General features: G+C 46.6%; 2 protein-coding genes across 3 annotated transcripts in view; both read right to left on the reverse strand.

Annotated features, from left to right (window-relative positions):
• Window positions 1–20,556, reverse strand: part of gtf2f2a (general transcription factor IIF, polypeptide 2a) — a 315,225-nt gene that overhangs the window by 126,644 nt on the left and 168,025 nt on the right. The gene's annotated exons all lie outside the window — the stretch shown is intronic.
• cog3 (component of oligomeric golgi complex 3) overlaps window positions 1–20,556 on the reverse strand; it is a 61,744-nt gene that overhangs the window by 23,165 nt on the left and 18,023 nt on the right. For both annotated transcript variants that reach the window (XM_078232251.1, XM_078232252.1), the window contains 9 exons: window positions 19,743–19,835; window positions 19,364–19,489; window positions 17,786–17,866; window positions 15,292–15,335; window positions 14,680–14,806; window positions 10,817–10,908; window positions 5,565–5,704; window positions 3,674–3,834; window positions 1,027–1,135 (listed from right to left, as the gene is read on the reverse strand). In XM_078232251.1, coding sequence (XP_078088377.1) covers window positions 1,027–1,135; window positions 3,674–3,834; window positions 5,565–5,704; window positions 10,817–10,908; window positions 14,680–14,806; window positions 15,292–15,335; window positions 17,786–17,866; window positions 19,364–19,489; window positions 19,743–19,835 — 973 coding nt within the window. The remainder of the gene's footprint in view (window positions 1–1,026; window positions 1,136–3,673; window positions 3,835–5,564; window positions 5,705–10,816; window positions 10,909–14,679; window positions 14,807–15,291; window positions 15,336–17,785; window positions 17,867–19,363; window positions 19,490–19,742; window positions 19,836–20,556) is intronic.

Consider the following 20,556-nt stretch of genomic DNA (forward strand, 5'->3'; position numbering starts at 1 on the left):
AAATTTTTGAAGAGGTCAATAGCAAGATGGACAGGGGAGTGTTCACATGGACAGGCTTCCAGAAGGCATTTTGATAAAGCTTCTGAAAATTGCATTATTAACAAACGTGAAAGCACAGCGTAACCCTGTGGGATGGATTGCGAATTAGCTGGAAAGTAGGAAGTAGAGAGTACAGCGTCAGGGAATGTTTTCTGATTGATAGGGTAAGAGTAAATGGGAGCAAAAGTTACAAAAGGAACACAGACAGACAAAGTGAGCAGGCTAGATGAGTTCCGTGCTGAGAAACATTAGATCGTCCACTTTGGATCTGAAAATGACAAATCAGAATAAGTTCTTAAAGTCCATTCGAAGACCATAAGAAATAGGAACAGGAGTAGGTTGTTTGACCCCTCAAGCCTCCATTGGACAGGACCATGGCTGATCCGACATTTCTCACATCCACTTTCCCGCCCTTTTCGCTGTAACCCTTGATTCTTTTATTGATCAAAAATCTATCTATCTCAGCCTTAAATATACACAAGGACTCTGCCTCCACTGCCCTGTGGCAAGGAGTCCCAAAGACTCTCAACTCTCAAAGAAGAAATTCCTCCTCATCGATGTCTTAAATTGGTGCCCCTTTATTCTGAGACTACGCCCTCTGGTCCAAGACTCTCCCATAAGGGGAAACATCCTCTCAACATTTACCCTGTCAAGGCCCTTAAGAATCCTATATATTTCAATGAGATCACCTCGCAATCTTCTAAATTCTAACGAGTAAAGTCCCAACCTGTTTACCTTTTCCTCATAAGTCAATCCCTCCGTATCGGGGATCATCTTCTTAAAGTCTAGTGTGAGAGGTGTGGACACACCCTGGATTACATTTCATTCACTTTGCAATTCGATTGCATTTTTCAGTATTAAATGCTGCATTTTCTAAATCATTCTTCAGAAAATTCTGCTACCTTCTTTAGGACTACAGCTCAAAAGTAGCAACAACATAAGTGGTGGCACTTTAATTATCAGCCATGAACCTCTGCTGGGTTGTACCTGATCTGATGACATTTTTAGCATCAGGATCTTCGAGTTGAACATCTGCAAAAGATGAATCCGCCGCAGACAACCTTTTTTGCTCCTCCTTCAAGCTCTGTGCGATTTGCTGCAGAACAGATAACAATTGCAAACATAGAATTAACACACACCATATTCAATTACAAGAACTGAAAATCATATTCATCCCCCGTGAAAACTGCACCAACAGCAATTTAGTCACATTCTTATCATTCACCTTAAGAGTTGACTTATCTCTAATCTTCTCCAGCCGGATAACCTCCTCCCAACATCTCTGTGCTTGTCCAATATTGGCCTCATGCACATTCCCCCATTTTAATCAATCCACCTTTAGTGGCCATGGCTTCAATTGCCAAGGTGCCAAGTGCTGAAATACCTTCACCAAAACTCTTCACTTCTCTCTCTTCATCCAAAATGCTTTTAAAATCTACCTCTGATTAAGCTTTTGATCATTTTTCCCATTATTTGTTGCGGTTCTGTGTCAAATTTAGTTTGATAATGCTATGAAGAACCATGGGATGTTTTATGATGTTAAAGATGCGACATAAATGTACGTTGTTGGTGTGAAAAGTGCATCGATAACGAAGATTCAGTTACACCCCTTCAATTTATCATCGTGGATTAAATTATCTGAATAGCTTTGTATACACTAGCCCCGAAATCTCTCCAGTACGGAATCTAATTCTGTAACAGAATCTAAGCTTAAAATGATCAAAGAATTTGATGAGGTAGATAAAGAGAAACTATTTCCTCCTGGGGAGAACCCAGAACAAGAGAACGGAACCTCAAAATTAGATGCTGGCCATTCAGAGGTGATGTTAGAAAGCAGTTCTTCACACAAGGGGAGAGTGGAAATCCGAAACTCTCTCCTCACAAAATCTGTTGAGGCGCGATCAATCAAACATTTCAAAACTAAAATTGATACAATTTTGTCAGATGAGGATATGAAGAGTTACAAAGCCAAGGTGGGTATATGGAGTTAGGATACAGCTCAGCCATGATCTAACTGAGTGGCTGCGCAGGCTGAAGGGGATGAGACTCCGGCTCTGATGTCCTTGTAAAGTATTACAATCTTTTTCAATCTTACACCTGCCTTTAGTTCATTTAATCTAATAACCATATTTAACGTATAATCGCCAGCTATATTGAGTGTGATTAAATGGTTTCTACAAATAGTTCAGACTTTGCAGAATTATTACGGCACAGGGTGAGGCCATTTGGCCCATTGTGTCTGCACAGACTCTCCAAATGAGCGTTATGGCTTAGTGCCGTTCTCCTGCCTTTTCCATACCTCTGTACATTGTTTCTATTCAAATAATCATCTAATCCTGTCTTGAATGCCTCGATTGAACCTGCATCCATCACACTTCCAGGCAAAGCATTCGAGACCCAAACCACTTGCTGTGTGACAAAGGTTTCTCTCGCATCATATTTGCTTCTTTTGCAAATGACCTTAAATCTGTGCCGTCACGTTCTTGATCCTTTTATAAACAGGAACAGTTTCTCCCTATGTACTCTGTCCAGTCCCCTCATGATTTTGAATACCACTAACAAATCATAGAATCCATACAGTGCAAAAGCAGGCCATTTGGCCCATCGAGTCTGCACTGACTCTCCGAAAGAGCATCCCACCCAGACCCTATCCCCGTAACCCCATGTACACATCTCAGGACACTAATGGGGAAATTTAGCATGGTCAATCAACCTTTGAAGTATGGGAGGAAACCGGAGCACCCGGAGGAAACTCACGCAGACACGGGGAGAATGTGCAAACTCCACGCAGACAGTCACCCAGGGCTGGAATGGAACTCGGGTCCCTGGAGCTGTGAGGCAGCAATGCTAACCACTGAGCCACCATGCCACCCAAATTGCCACAATTTTATTTTCTCCTTATATTGCTACTCTTGTGAAGTGTCCTGATGAGGGTTAGACAATAAGCTTTGACATGTCTCTTTTTCAACAATATTGCAAAAAGTAATTAGAACTGCTTGTAGAAAAAGTGTTTACTTCCTCAACACTCCTATTCCCGATTCCGCATTCCTAGGATCAAGGCCCATACAGACTTGAGAACATATTATAGGGAGAGAGTTCAGTGCTGTGTCTAGGGAGTGCTGCATTGTGAGTGGTACTAAATTTATTCAGTCACTAAACCATGGACCCATCTGCCTGCTCAGGTAAAAGATCCTATGTCAATGTCTGAGCCAGCAGAAAATTCTCCATCTACTGGCCAACCCTTTCCTTCGGCTCAGACGTGACAATAACAAATGACTCCTTTGTTCAGCATTTCAGTTGTTGGGAACTGGCTGTGCACAAGTTACCTGCTGTGTTTTCCTGCATAAATTACCACACTTCAAAAGAATCAGTTGTCATTGGGTCATCTTGAGGCACGATAACGGAATGGAAGTTCTTGCTTTTTATGCATCCCCCACGAGGTACAGTACCAAACAGGGGGAAAAAACCCAAGTGGACAGAGGAATCAGGCTAACATCTGGAAACAGCCATCAGGAGAGAAAACAGACAGTTTAGAGAGACTCTGATAACAGCTTCCATTAGGATCCAATGCATGTGGACTGGGTATAATGCAAGGTTAAATGTAAACCGTATGAATTGTAGAAGATGTATCTACCTCCATCATTTCCAATTTGTCAGGGTATGCCAGGTCACCAGGTGCAGGTTTGTAGCCCAAGATATCAGTCTGAATATAGATGTGTGTCCGATAGACTAGACGCTCTTGTACGTCTTCCAGCATCTGCTTCGCCACTGCAGAAAAGGCACCCAGTTGCTCCACTGAACAGAGATAGAAACAAGGGTGTTACTATTTCAAAATGGGCAATTGGATTAAAATATGTTTTGCCATTTAAGCCAATTCTTAGATTTGGAGCAGTAACACCAATCAGCTGTAGAAATAATGGGGGTGATTTTCAGTCTGTGTGCGCCGACAGAGAGAACGGTGACGCAGGCTGAAAATCCAGAGAATCAGGAAACATGATTCTCTCCTGAGAGATCACAGTCTGTGATTTCCTCGTCTCCTCGCTGGTGACGTAGTGAGGCCCACAAAGGGCGAGAACCTCATTTTAATGTATTTTAATTAATTTAAATATAATTATCAGGTCTCTATGCCATACCCAAACAAGCGTGAGGTGATGTGATTTGGACAGTCTACTGCAGAAGGAAAGTATACAGTAAATAGCAGAGCCCTTAGAAATATTAGCATGCAGAAGGATCTAGGTGTGCAGATCTACAGTTCCCTGAAGGTGGCAATTCGGGTGGACAAGGTGGTCAAGAAAGGCATTTGGCATGCTGGCATTCATCGGTCGGGGTGTTGAGTACAGAATTTGGAAAATCATGTTACAGCTGTATAAGACTTTGGTTAGGCCACATTTGGAGTATTGTGTACAATTCTGGTCACCACACTACTGGAAGGAAGTTGATGCATTGGAAAGGGTGCAGAAGAGATTTACTGGGTGTTGCCTGGTTTGGCGGGTATGGCCTATGAAGAAAGGTTGAACAAACTTGGATTGTTTTCATTGGGGCGTCGGAAGATGAGGGGTGACCTATTAGAAGTTTACAAGATTATGACAGGCTTGGATCGAGTAGACAGTCAGAGTCTTTTTCCCAGGGTCAAAGGGTCTATTACTTGGGGTCATAGGTTGAAAGTGAGAGGGGGAAATTTGAAAGAGATGTAAGGGGCACGTTTTTCACACAGAGAATGATGAATGCCTGGAACGCATTGCCAGAGGAGGTGGTGGAAGCAGATTCTATAACAATGTTCAAGAGGCATCTGGATAGATACATGAATAGGCAGGAAATAGAGGGATGTGAACCAAGTAGAGGCAAGAAAATATTAGATTAGAGAGGCATCTGTGTCAGCACAGACTTGGTGGGCCGAAGGGCGTGTGCTGTACTGTTCTTTGTCCTATTTCCCCCCTTGCCGTATTTTCAAACAAGGTTTATAACAGGTTCACTCAGACATGAACCTGTCTGTCATGTGGATCCCCGCTGGGACATAAAGGTGAGTACAGCCCCCAGGGTAGAGGGAAATGGTCAGGCAGTGCCAACCTGTGCAAGGGGGCACTGCTGAGACAGACCCTAGGGGGTGAGTGGGGTGGGGTGGGTGGGGGAAACAACACACATTTATTTGTGGTAGTGGGGAGAGCGGATGTGGGAGCATCGGGGAATCATGCGATGGCTGTTTGAGGTGGGGGAGGGTGGGGTGTGAAGCGCCGCCGTTGACAGTTTCGGGGTTGGGGGGAGAAGCGGGAGGACGGTGGTGGAACGGCATGCCAGCTATGATCATTTGTGGGGGGGTGGGAGAACAGTGATGCCAGTTTTGATTGCGAGGGCGGTTTTCAGTCAGCTCCTGACACTTTGTCTTTTTTTGGTAAGGTTCCTCCCACTGTGTGTGTACTTGAAGGATATGCAAGATCAATTGTGTGTCGTTTACAAGACTACCCGGTATGGGTCTTGTCTTAAATGTAGCAGAGTTTCCAGAGATCTCCTGCTAGCTCCACACCAACCATTGTTCTGAACGTGGTCCTCCAGCATCTCATTTTTCAGAATTCCGCACAGCTCCGACAATGTCTCCAGATGATTGATGTGGATGATGAGCGGTCGGAACACATCGTACCACGAGAGGCACAGTTTCTCCAATAGCACACTAAAGAAGGAGAAAGGACCAGGGCCAGTGTTACAAACGCATTCTCCAAATTCTTTCAAAAACAACATTTCAAAACAAACAAAAATTCAAACCACTCTTAATGGCAGCATGAACCAACCCAATGAGCAATTGAGCCGTACGCGGTGGGTTGACCCAGCGACCACCCGGCGGGTTGACCCAGCGACCACGCGGTGGGCCGACCCAGCGACCACGCGGTGGGCCGACCCAGCCACCACCCGGCAGGTTAACCCAGCGACCACGCGGTGGGTTGACCCAGCGACCACCCGGCGGGTTGACCCTACGACCCAGCGACCACGCGGTGGGTTAACCCAGCGACCACGCGGTGGGCCGACCCAGCCACCACCCGGCATGTTAACCCAGCGACCACGCGGTGGGCCGACCCAGCCACCACCCGGCGGGTTAACCCAGCGACCACGCGGTGGGCCGACCCAGCGACCACGCGGCGGGTTGACCCAGCGACCACGCGGCGGGTTGACCCAGCGACCACGCGGTGGGCCGACCCAGCCACCACCCGGCGGGTTGACCCAGCGACCACGCGGTGGGTTGACCCAGCGACCACCCGGCGGGTTGACCCAGCGACCACGCGGTGGGCCGACCAAGCGACCACGCGGTGGGCCGACCCAGCCACCACCCGGCGGGTTAACCCAGCGACCACGCGGCGGGTTGACCCAGCGACCACCCGGCGGGTTGACCCAGCGACCACGCGGTGGGCCGACCCAGCCACCACCCGGCGGGTTGACCCAGCGACCACGCGGTGGGTTGACCCAGCGACCACCCGGCGGGTTGACCCAGCGACCACGCGGTGGGCCAACCCAGCCACCACCCGGCGGGTTAACCCAGCGACCACGCGGCGGGTTGACCCAGCGACCACGCGGCGGGTTGACCCAGCGACCACCCGGCGGGTTGACCCAGCGACCACGCGGTGGGTTGACCCAGCGACCACGCGGTGGGCCGACCCAGCCACCACCCGGCGGGTTAACCCAGCGACCACGCGGCGGGTTGACCCAGCGACCACGCGGTGGGTTGACCCAGCGACCACCCGGCGGGTTGACCCAGCGACCACGCGGTGGGCCGACCCAGCGACCACGCGGTGGGCCGACCCAGCGACCACGCGGCGGGCCGACCCAGCGACCACGCGACGGGTTAACCCAGCGACCACGCGGTGGGCCGACCCAGCGACCACGCGGTGGGCCGACCCAGCGACCACGCGGCGGGCCGACCCAGCGACCACGCGACGGGTTAACCCAGCGACCACGCGGCGGGTTAACCCAGCCACCACGCGGTGGGCCGACCCAGCCACCACGCGGTGGGCCGACCCAGCCACCACCCGGCGGGTTGACCCAGCGACCACGCGGTGGGTTGACCCAGCGACCACCCGGCGGGTTGACCCAGCGACCACGCGGTGGGCCGACCCAGCCACCACGCGGTGGGCCGACCCAGCCACCACCCGGTGGGCCGACCCAGCCACCACCCGGTGGGCCGACCCAGCCACCACCCGGCGGGTTAACCCAGCGACCACGCGGTGGGCCGACCCAGCGACCACGCGGTGGGTTTACCCAGCGACCACGCGGTGGGTTTACCCAGCGACCACGCGGTGGGTTTACCCAGCGACCACGCGGTGGGTTTACCCAGCGACCACGCGGTGGGCCGACCCAGCCACCACGCGGTGGGTTTACCCAGCGACCACGCGGTGGGTTGACCCAGCGACCACGCGGTGGGCCGACCCAGCGACCACCCGGCGGGTTGACCCAGCCACCACGCGGTGGGCCGACCCAGCCACCACCCGGCGGGTTGACCCAGCGACCACCCGGTTGGCCGACCCAGCGACCACGCGGCGGGTTAACCCAGCGACCACCCGGCGGGTTGACCCAGCGACCACCGGGCGGGTTGACCCAGCGACCACGCGGTGGGTTGACCCAGCGACCACGCGGTGGGTTTACCCAGCCACCACGCGGCGGGTTTACCCAGCCACCACGCGGCGGGTTTACCCAGCCACCACGCGGCGGGTTTACCCAGCGACCACGCGGTGGGTTAACCCAGCGACCACGCGGTGGGCCGATCCAGCGACCACGCGGTGGGTTTACCCAGCGACCACGCGGTGGGTTAACCCAGCGACCACGCGGTGGGCCGATCCAGCGACCACGCGGTGGGTTTACCCAGCGACCACGCGGTGGGTTTACCCAGCGACCACGCGGTGGGTTTACCCAGCGACCACGCGGTGGGTTTACCCAGCGACCACGCGGTGGGTTTACCCAGCGACCACGCGGTGGGTTTACCCAGCGACCACGCGGTGGGTTTACCCAGCGACCACGCGGTGGGTTTACCCAGCGACCACGCGGTGGGTTTACCCAGCGACCACGCGGCGGGTTTACCCAGCGACCACGCGGCGGGTTTACCCAGCGACAACGCGGCGGGTTAACCCAGCGACCACGCGGCGGGTTAACCCAGCGACCACGCGGCGGGTTAACCCAGCGACCACGCGGTGGGTTTACTTAGCGACCACGCGGCAGGTTAACCCAGCGACCACGCGGCGGGTTTACCCAGCGACCACGCGGCGGGTTAACCCAGCGACCACGCGGCGGGTTAACCCAGCGACCACGCGGCGGGTTAACCCAGCGACCACGCGGCGGGTTAACCCAGCGACCACGCGGTGGGTTAACCCAGCGACCACGCGGTGGGTTAACCCAGCGACCACGCGGTGGGTTAACCCAGCGACCACGCGGTGGGTTAACCCAGCGACCACGCGGTGGGTTAACCCAGCGACCACGCGATGGGTTAACCCAGCGACCACGCGATGGGTTAACCCAGCGACCACGCGGTGGGTTAACCCAGCGACCACGCGATGGGTTAACCCAGCGACCACGCGGTGGGTTTACCCAGCGACCACGCGGTGGGTTAACCCAGCGACCACGCGGTGGGTTAACCCAGCGACCACGCGGTGGGTTTACCCAGCGACCACGCGGTAGGTTAACCCAGTGACCACGCGGTGGGTTAACCCAGCGACCACGCGGTGGGTTAACCCAGCGACCATCCGGCGGGTTAACCCAGCAACCACGCGGTGGGTTTACCCAGCGACCACGCGGTGGGTTAACCCAGCGACCACGTGGCGGGTTAACCCAGCCACCACGCAGTGGGTTAACCCAGCAACCACGCGGCGGGCCGACCCAGCAACCACGCGGTGGGTTAACCCAGCGAGCTAATCCAGCAAGGATTAATGCGCAGATCACGAGGAGCCTGCTGATCAGAATTAAGCTCCACATTCCTTGATTTAAGAGGGAGAGAAAACATAATTCTAATAAAATAAATGGGAAAGGAGTGAGGGAAGGTTAGCAGATTTTTTAAAATGTCATCTGGACTGGCTGCACTGCCTGAAAGGCGGTGAAAGTTGATTCAACAATAACTTTCCAAAGAAAACCTGTCGCCACACAATAGGAAGGTTGTGACTGCACTGGAGAAGGTGCAGAGGAGATTCTCCAGGACGTTGCCTGGGCTGGGGCGTTTTAGTTGTCAAGAGAGACTGGATTGGCTGGGGTTGTTTTCCTTGGAGCAGGCAAGGCTGACAGTGGGACATTATTGAGGTGTATAAAATTCTGAGGGGTATAGATAGGGTGGATAGGACGGAACTTTTTCCCTTAGCAGCGGGGTCAATAACCAGTGGACATCGGTTTAAGTTAAGGGGCAGGATGTTTATAGGTGTGAGGAGAAACTTATTCGCCCAGAGGGTGGTGGGAATCTGGAACTCACTGTCTGAAAGAGTGGTGTATGGCGGGAACCCTCACAACATTTAGGAAGCATTTAGATGAGCACTTGAAATGCCATAGCATACAAGGCTATGGACCAAGTGCTGGAAAATGGGATTAAAGTAGATAGGTGCTTGACGGCCGGTGCAAATGATTGGGTTGAAGGGCCCCTTTACGCGCTTTAAAACTCTTTCACTCCAAGTACTTGAAGTGGAGAAAGCTGAAGGACAATGGAGAAGGAGTGGGGCAGTGGGACTGATTAAATAGCCTTCTGATGTTTGTTGGATTTGAGAGATCATTAATCTGAGCACTGTGTAATAAATTAGTACTTAGTGCAAAAATAGATTTGAGGGTTTCAGCTCAATGAAGAATATTTCAGTGTTTAATTAGTTTACAGGTTACCTATGATTGCACAGGACAAGCCTTAAGTGGATCAACTTTGATTTTTTAAAATAAATAGATCCAATGCAGCACTGGTCAAGTCTCCACTTAGCAAGTGCCTCTTGTTTTGTTTTTGTCATTGCTACCAGTTAGCAAATCACTACGATAATTGCACTTTAATGAGGGGAAAACAGTTGATAGAAGCTACTGGAAGACCTGACATTGCACAAAATCAGCAAACCTTTTTAAATCAGTAAATACAATACAGGGGGTTAATGAGGCACAAAGAACTTATTGAACTGTCCAAAACAGTCAGCATGCCTTTAATACATTAGAAGCAATGCTTTTGCAATTGACCTCTATTGCAATGCCAAACGGTTAACACCATAGGCAGCTGCCCATGAGGAGTGTAGATGGTAAGTACTGGGGGCTGTGCTATAAGGAACTACAATACTAAATGTGCATTCCCGGGAATACAATATCTCAGATTGTTCCTCACCCAAATACAGCACTTAATACACCAGTATCATTTCCAATTCCAATTTATTCTGGCTAACTCTCATTTAATCGTACAAAGGGGAGAGCAGCTATGCTCATCTGGACTATGGTGACTTTACCTTCTATATAAGATACAAGTCCAAAGATGTGCGGGTTAGGTAGATTGGCCATGCTAAATTGCCCCTTAGTGTCAGCGAGATTATCAGGGTAAATATGTGGGGTTATGGGGATAGGGCCTGGGAGGGATTGGTGTCGATGCAGGCTCGATGGGCTGAATAGCCTCTTTCTGTTGGGATTCTGTGATATAAGGAAGATCTTGCATCATGAGGATTGACGGAAAGGAATGTAGCAAACACACCCACTGTCAAACTGATTCAGTAAAGTCATTTAGCAGGAATGCAACGACTTGAACGTTCCCATTTTAATGACCAAGTCAGCAACAAGACCTTGGATCTCGCCAAAAATAACTTACTCTAGTTTGAGAGTTGGTTTTGTAAAAAATTCATTGTATAACCGATGTTCATCCTGACAGACGTGAACCAGAAAAGCACAACCGCTGCGAACCTGGAAGAAAATGCAGAATTATTGTTTGTTTAAAGTACAGGTACACTCTTTCAAAACCAGCTCACGAAAGACCAGATAAAAGCAAATGACTGCAGAGGCTGGAATCTGAAACAATCAGAATCTCTCCCCATGGATGCTGTCAGACCTGCTGACATTTTCCAGCATTTTCTATTTGTGTGTCTAATACCAGTGTTGTCCAAAAACTGGACCTTTTTAAGAATGTGCCATGCATCATTTAAATTTCTTTTTAGTCAATTCCCGGGACGATTTGGCTAGGTGCTGCATGATGCTGGACTTGTTATCTGCTTTGCCACTTGCACACCAACTTATTCCCGTGCTCCAAGAGACCCAAGGGACACTTGCTTTTATCAGTCGTAGCATAAAGTATAAGAGCAAGGAGGTATTGTTGGAGTTGTGCAGTGCGTTGGTTAGGCCACAGCTGGAGTAGTGTGCAGTTCCAGTTACCTCACTATAGAAAGGGTGTGATTGCACTAGAGGGGGTGCAGGGGAGTCACCGGGATGTTGTCTGGGATGGAGTAGAGAAGGCTAAGGGTGGGGATATGACTGAGGTGTATAAGATTACGAAGGGTACGGACAGGGTGAGTAGGGAGCAGCTGCTCTTGGTTACGGGGTCATTCACGATGGGGCATAGTTTTAGGGCAAAAGGCAGGAGATTCAGAGGGGATCTGAGAACAAAACATTCGCTCAGAGGCTGGTGAGAATCTTGAATGCACTGCCTGGGAAGGTAGTGGAGGCTGGAAACGTTACAACCTTTAAAAAATATTTGGATCAGCACTTGAAATATCATAACATTCAAAGATATGGGACAAGTGCAGGAAAATTGAATTAACCCACTTTTAGTTGTGGCTATTGTTAGTGCAGACATGATGGGCCGAAGAGCCTTTTCTGCGCTGTATGACTCTATGACCCCCACCCAACCTGTAGTGACCCAAACCACACATTGTCCAAATTGCCTGACCCAAAATTAAGCAAAATCCAAAAGCCTGGCTGCCGGTTTTGAGAGCCTATGCCTGTCATAGTATGGTTCTGCATATTACATGACCAAAAAATTTAATTTAAAATCAAATTAAATACAGTAAATCTAGGCAATCTTTCTTTTTGATTTTTGTAATTCATTCGTGGGACATGGGTGTCGCTGGCTGGGCCAGCATTTATTGCCCATCCCTAGTTGCCCTTGGAGGGCAGTTGAGCGTCAACCACATTGCTGTGGCTCTGGAGTCACATTACTCCTCTGCAAAGTTTTATGGGATCTTTTCCTATGTTTCTATAAACTGTTGCAATATGAAGTGAGCTGACTGTGCAGTACCATGTGACTGCAGTGTCAAAATACAAAACTGTTATTTAACTCGAGACTTTAAATCAAATCAATTTATTCTTTTGGGCACAGAAGTGACTAAATGTCATGTTTTCATTGGTGCTCCCACTTTTCACTTGCAAAGCCAGAAGGAACACTGCTCAAAGACTTCTGAGCCAGTTAGCACCACTTGCCTTAAAAAAAAACTACCATAAGACATATCATAGGCACACTTCAGAAACATTTATTATAACATAGCAGCATTCTCACATTTAATGAAATCTCAACACCAAAGGTTTGTAAGACAGAATACAGGATTTCTTTCAAACAAGATGTGGAGATGCCGGCGTTGGACTGGGGTAAGCACAGTAAGAAGCCTCTCAACACCAGGTTAAAGTCCAATAGGTTGATTTGGTAGCACGAGCTTTCGGAGCGCTGCTCCTTCATCAGGTGAGATTCACCTGGTGAAGGAGCAGCGCTCTGAAAGTTTGTGCTATCAAATAAACCTGTTGGACTTTAACTTGGTGTTGTGAGGCTTCTTACTCTTTCAAACAAAGCAGCAATTATAATTGAAGCCAGGCTATATAAGAGGAAAATCAGCAAGCATTTTTCACACAATGGATAATGGAAATCTGGAACACTCTCCCCAAAAGGCAACGGATGCTGGGTCAATTGAAATGATCAAGACCGGTTACGATAGTGTTTTTTTATTAGGTAGGGCTATTAAGAGACATGGATCCAAGGTAAGTAAATGGAATTGAGGTACAGATGAGCCATGATCTGATTGAATGGTAGAACAGGAACGAAGACTGAGTGGCCTGTTCTGTTCCTATGTTAATGCCTCTCTATTGGCAAGTTGCAAAAATGATAAGCCCATTTATAATGCTTTTGGCATAGTGACACATCACATGGCACTTCACAGAAGCGTGATCAGAAAAGACTCAACACTGAGTAAAAGGTGTTAGGAGGAATAAGCAAAGGTTGAGAGAGCGAAATGGAGAAGGAGAGGCCATGAAGATTTTAACCTAAAGATTTTAAGCCTGAATGTGTTTGGTGATCAGGATTCAATGTAGGTCAGTGAGCAGAAAAGTGACAAACATGAGATAGGATACAACTACAGAATCTGGGATGAGCTGTAATGAATGGAGGGTGCAAGATGGATGCCAATCAAAAGAGCTATGGAACTGTCAAGCCTGGGGGCGACAAATGTGTGGCTGAAGATTTCAACACCTGATGAGCCGAGACAATGTTACAGAAGTGGAAGTAAGTGGTCTTTACGTTGTAGAAGACATCGAGTTTCAAGGTACAGAAATCTTTGAGATTGTATTACCCACTAATATTTCATCAACTGTTGCAATATGTAATTGTATTAGTTCTGCACATTAATATTCCTTCAAAAGCAGCAGTTGTATTATACTAATTGTATTGCATGCTAACACTCTTTGACTGTTAGACGGTGGCACAGTGGTTAAAACTGCTGCCTCACAGCGCCAGCCTTGGGTGACTGTCGGTGTGGAGTTTGCATGTTGTCCCCGTGCTTGCGCAGATTTCCTCCGGGTGCTCCAGTTTCCTCCCACAGTCCAAAGATGTGCAGGCTAGGTGGATTGGCCATGCTAAATGTGCTGGGTTATGGGGATAGGGCAAGATGTTCTTTCGGAGAGTCAGTGTAGACTTGATGGGCCAAATGGCCTCCTTCTGCATTCCAGGGTTTCTATGGTTCTATAGAATTGCAACATTACACAGCCATAACTTCATTTCTTTTGCTACTCGTCTTTCATTTAACAAAAATGGACTTTAGAAGTAGGACACAATCCTCAATGTTGTGGAGAGATGCATAGTGGTTTAGGCCTTTGTAAGAGAGGAGTAAAAATATGAGGGAAAGTCTCACCTAAAACTGGGCTTGTGAACCTCACAGGAATTAGTGACAGAGCAATATTGGGATTTCTACAATAGGCCATCCGATCCACCTCAGTGGTTGAATGTTGTAAAGAGGGGAGGGGTGATGAATATAGAGGGGAGGGAGCAACACGTTACTTTCTTTGCACGTCCAGTGATGATACTTCATTACATTGTTCCACGAAGAGGCCATGTGCTGACACACTACACCCCACACAGCGAGTTCCCACTCTTAGGCAGAGGTACTGACACCAAGTAGCTGTCACTGCATGATCAAACCAAGCCCAACAGAAAATGATGGGAATGGGCTGAAAGGCTCATCTGTTCTGGAATTTTGGGCATTAAGACGACAATCGAGAGCAGCTAATGAATACACTTTAAAAAACTGTCTTTTTTTAAAACTCAAAACTAAGAATTGTTAAGCCCCTACATCCAATACATTTTGTAAACGAATAACAGTGCAATTAATTACCAACACTGGAGAACATGTATATACATTTTCAATTTGCATGACAACAGCATTTTGTTTTTAGAATGCTAATACTATCCAGGACTCATACCAGAGCACAGTGATCCCTGTTATTTTGGCTGGTCAGGTCAGCAATAGTGGAGGCAATGCTTGGACCAAGTAGAAGTCCCCTCTGATCCAGGTAGCATTGGTGGATTTCACTCAGTAGCTGCTGATACCTAGTGGGAGGTGAGATCTGATTTAAAATTACTGAAATTAAGTTCATAAACCCTAACCTCCATGAGCAAAAAACTGTGCTATAAATTCTACTAATTCAGAAGTACCTGATTTAGGTTTTTTTTTAAAGAGAGTCCTTTTGAGGATAATACTGCATATCCAGAAGAGTTTTCCCTCTATTTGTGGCACGATTAGTAACACATATCCTGTTAAATTGGCCAACCCACATGAAGATGAAGAAGGTGATGCCAAAATGCATTTCTTTCATACAGAGAAACAGCTACTCATGAACTAAATAATCCATCAAGACAAGTGTGTTTTTTTTCTAAACCAACCTTTCATTGATGATGAACTCCTTTAGGAGTCCCTTTACATAATAACCTAGTAACGTAGTGTAGTAACATACTAGTTTACATGATAATATTGAAGTCTAATAAGAACACTAGCTCAACAGTCACTGAACATGGTACATGGTGAACATACTTACTCCGAACTTTTTTCAGTTCTTTGCTCTATCTGTTCAATTAGAGACTGCAAAAGAAAAAAAAAAGTCACATTTGACACATTTAAATGGCAAATATAAATACCATCAGTTACCTAAAAATATCACCCAAAACATGCAACAGTTTTGTATCATTTGTGGGAATCCCTATAAGTGGGTCGGATCTCAAACAATGACGAGACAGAGTGCAGGAATGAGATAGAGAATCTGGTGAACTGGTGAGGCAACAATAATCTCTCCCTCAATGTCAACAAAACGAAGGAGATTGTCATCGACTTCAGGAAGCGTAAAGGAGAACATGCCCCTGTCTACATCAACGGGGACGAAGTAAAAAGGGTCGAGAGCTTCAAGTTTTTAGGTGTCCAGATCACCAACAACCTGTCCTGGTCCACCCATGCCGACACTATAGTTAAGAAAGCCCACCAACACCTTTACTTTCTCAGAAGACTAAGGAAATTTGGCATGTCAGCTACGACTCTCACCAACTTTTACAGATGCACCATAGAAAACATTCTTTCTGGTTGGAACACAGCTTGGTACAGCTCCTGCTCTGCCCAAGACTGCAAGGAACTACAAAAGGTCGTGAATATAGCCCAATCCATCACGCAAAGCAGCCTCCCATCCATTGACTCTATCTACACTTCCCGCGGCCTCGTTAAAGCAGTAGCATAAGTAAGGACCCCACGCACCCCGGACATTCTCTCTTCCACCTTCGTCGGGAAAATGATACAAAAATCTGAGGTCACGTACCAACCGGCTCAAGAACAGCTCCTTCCCTGCTGCTGTCAGACTTTTGAATGGACTTACCTTGCATTAAGTTGATCTTTCTCTACACCCTAGCTATGACTGTAACACTACATTCTGCACTCTCTCATTTCCTTCTCTACGAACAGTATGCATTGTCTGTATAGCGTGCAAGAAACAATACTTTTCACTCTATGTTAATACATGTGACAATAATAAATCAAATCAAAAATCCATTTACTATTTGTAGTAGGGCAACCCAGAGAACATGGGCTGCAGCAGGAGAAGAAAGAATGGAAAGAGTTAAACAGACAGCCTGACTGTAGTATCCACACTCACTGCAGGCAGACACAGGACAAATTACAAATAACTACAGCCCAGACGGCATTAAACAGTCACACCCCAGGTGAGATCTTTCCGAGGTTGCAGCAACAATAAGAGAATTGATACCACTTATCAAGACTCCACAATGTCTAGAGAAGCCATTGTGCCTCTGGAAAACTAATCAAGTATCAGGGAAATGGGGACAATTAACACACCCTTGAAATCAGCTTGATAACTACAGTGCTTTGATATTGCAAACAGGTAGACAGGATATGTTCTGAAAATGATTTAAAGATAAAGCACAAAGGACACAGCATAATTAACAAATTTAAAGTAACAATATGATGAGCTCATCGAAATGTAGCATTTGTGACGCGAAAAAATATAAGAATGTGTAGGAACCTATGAGTAGCTCGGGGACATGCTGGAATTACAGCTCCGAGTACTGCTCTCCCAAATGCATGTTGAATAAAGCTGTTTTTGTTGAAGTTCTATATGGTCTTGCAAGACTCAGTTCGTTCATTCCCTCCAACACCATTAATTCAATCACTGCTCACACCTGCATCACTCAATGCTCTGGGTGTGCAGTGAGTTCTGAGGAGTTCAGCCTGATGGATCACAAGATGCATTGGCAGCACAAAGAGTCCTGGATCCCAGCACACTGTGCCATAGGCTGCCGAGCTGAGTGTGTCACAAGTTGCTGTCCATTCAGAGTATTGTACCACATCACACACAGCTGATATTCCACATCCTGTCAAACAAGATAGTTCTAAAAATATATGAAGTAAGGTTTTTGTGATATTTGTCCCAATTCTTCAATTTGTTAGTCTTTAAACGTTTGATAATTAGTTCATAATATGCATGTCATAATAGGCAGGTTCTTCTGAGCATCTATAGGGTATTTCTCATGTATATAATGAAGAAACTGTCTTTGTCTTCCTGTAATAGGTTGCTTCTCCCTACTCTCTCATTCTCATTCATTGTCTCACTCTCTGGTTTCCTACTTCTAGATTATTTTCTTTCTCGGCTAAGCTCATTGTGATTTCTGGCTGTTTTGCCCACTCTTGCTGAAAGCTTCAACAGTGCTTCCCTTTGTCTCCTCATATTGTATGATGTCTCCCAATCTCTCTATGCGGTTCTCACATTACCAAGATCTGACAAGTAACATCGAGTTTGGAAAGGCCTGGGAAGCAAACTCCAAGAGGTACTTTTGCCTACATATCAAGGTTCGAATGAATTGCTGGTTGGCGATTGGGACCTTTCTCTACCTGTCCATTTTCGATGAATTAGTGAACTTTTTAGTGAATTAGTGGCTTTTCTAGCGAGTTAGGTGAAAGCACGATGAACACAATGCCAATAATGTGTGAAATTTTCCCCATGGATGTTTCTAAACATCTTCATTTCCACTTACCCGCACTTTAGGAGCTGCTGCTCTGAACTTCACATAGAATAACGTAAAAGCATTATCGGTGTTTGATATAACCGAGGGATCCTGTCAGAAAAAAATCAAATTTAAGAAACTAACTTAATATATACACCCTGATTTGGTTGTGGTTCTGGCCACTTTATCTGTCAAACAGCATCATTAAAACAGATTATCAGGTCACATCTCTCTCTGCGCAACTGTACTGAGAGAAAACTGTTTGCAAAGATTCCCACTTTCAACAGGGGCACCACTTTAGAATATTTCATTGGCTGTCAAGAGTTTTCTGATGTCGGACATTGTGAAAGGTGCTGTATAGAAGTTTGTTGTTTTAGAATTCACTCAGTGCCATTCGGGTTGTCTCCGTACTTTCGGTGATGCCCCTTAGTTTTTAATTTTGTCACATAACTTCACATTTATCACTGACCAGAAACGGAACTGGACCAGCCATATAAAAACCGTGGTTAGAAGAGGGAGTCAGAGTTTGGAATCTTGTGGCAAGTAACTCAACCCCCGACTCCCCAAAGCTTGTCCACCATCTACAAGGCATGAGTCAGGAATGCAATGGAATACTTTCCACTTGCCTGGATGGGTGCAGCTCCAACAACACTCGAGAAGCACAACACCATCCAGGACAAAGCAGCCCATTTGGTTGGCATCCCATCCACAAACATTCAATCCCTCCACCACCAAAATTCAGTGGCAGCAGTGTGTACCATCTACAAGATGCATTGTAGGAACTCACCAAGGCTCCTTAGCACCTACCAAACCCAGGACCTTTAATATCTTGAAGGACAAAGGCAGCAAATGCATAGGAACACCATCACCTGCAAGTTCCCCTCCAAGTCACTCACCATCCTACACCACATGGCCTGCAGCGGTTCAAGAAGGCCCCTCACCACTATCTTCTCAATGGCAAACAGCAATGGGTGATAAATGCTTCCAGCAACGCCCACATTGCACAAAACAAAAACAAAAAATATTTGCAAGGCCCAAAGTTTCCTTAACTTTGGAATTCTGTGACCAGCTTTTAATTTGCCACTGTTTACACAAAAGCCTCATTTCCCAAGTTGGAAGCAGAAGGTAAGATGAGAGCTCGAGTTAAACATCTTTATGTTCAGAGCAGAGTGGCGTGAAGATCTACATAATGACAGAGAAGGTTCCATTTCCCGAGTCTCCCAAATCTTTAGTCAGAGAGGGGCAGACAGCTGAGTCTGGTATCTTCACTAGCACAGTAAGAAGTCTCACAACACCAGGTTAAAGTCCAACAGGTTTATTTGGCAGCACAAGGAGCAGCACTCTGAAAGCTTGTGGCTTGTGCTACCAAATAAATCTGTTGGGACTTTAACCTGGTGTTGTGAGACTTCTTAGTGTGCTTACCCTAGTCCAACGCCGGCATCTCCACTAGCTACATACTTGATAAAGCACCTTGTAATCAGGTAACTGCTTGTTAACACAAATTGTTCAATAAAACAATATGCAAAACTAAACATCACTGCAATATTTGTATCTTGAAGCAACACATGAAGGCAAGTTATTCAATCTGTATTATAGTAACAATCTTACCCTTTTTGTTAAATGTGTGGAGAGGTTCTGAAGTGTATTCACAGTGTAGGTCTTCATAAGATGCATAGCTTTGGATAGGCATTGCTTAAACTTTGCTAAATAAACTGGATAATCTCGAAAACTAGGCTGTAAACAAAGCAGGTCATAATTAAATCTCTCCATGTCACAACGAAGCCTTTCAATAAAGTATTTAGAGCTACATAGTTATACTGTTCAGTCCAATACAGCCCCAGCAACTTGCCCCAGACCAACGAGATACTTTAAACCGGCGAGATACTTTAAATCACCCTACCAAGAAGCAAAAGCAGTGACTGGGGATTGTAACTAAATGTGGCCTAGTAATAGCAGTGTAAAACTGTCATCAAAGAAAATGACTTACATGTAATGACACATAGGTTATACAGTCATCTAACTTGGCCAGTGTCGGTATAAATCCTTCACTGTTCACAGATAACGTGGGTGAATTCAGTTTCTAGGAGGAAAGCAAAATATATCAGTATGTCATTTCTGCTCCATTTGCAAGTAAATGCATTAAGGTTTGAAAGGTAGGACACAACAGTACTCATTTCTAACTAGAACACATTCCCACTGAAAGGATTAAGTAGTCAATTCCCATTTAGACACTTTCCCTATAATATGTAACAAATGAGTCATATATTTGTACTTTGACATATTCCCAATTTTGAACATTTTCTTTAGACAGACACTGATTCATGCACTAAAACGTGTTGGGAAATAAGTGAGACCTATAACAATTCTAAGTCTCACCCAGAAGGGTACGAGTTATGCATCAATTGAAACTTCCAAAACAGAGACCAGTAGATTTTGTTAGACAACAGCAAAGATATGAAAAGAGAGTTTAGATGCAGAGCAGCCATGATCTAATAGAATGGTGCAAAGGTTTAAGGGACTGAAGGGTTTACTCCTGTTCCTATGCTCCCGACAATGTGCTATGTGTAGGGCTTCTAATATTGCTAGCAGATCTAGTTACACTAGTTGCCATCACGACCATGGCAATAGTTTTGGTTCTGTCTGCCCCATTGCATACCAGCTGCATTGATACAAAGGGTACATTTTTTTAAAAATCAAAAAAATCTCTTCAGATCACAGAGTGAAAATAGGCTTGGCTTGTTAAGGCACTTAACAGTTGGGAGAGCTTTTGATTTGTTTTGGACGGTGTAGGTTGATACTGG

This window comes from Mustelus asterias, chromosome 17 (assembly GCF_964213995.1).
Source record: "Mustelus asterias chromosome 17, sMusAst1.hap1.1, whole genome shotgun sequence".
Taxonomy (NCBI): Eukaryota; Metazoa; Chordata; class Chondrichthyes; order Carcharhiniformes; family Triakidae; genus Mustelus; species Mustelus asterias.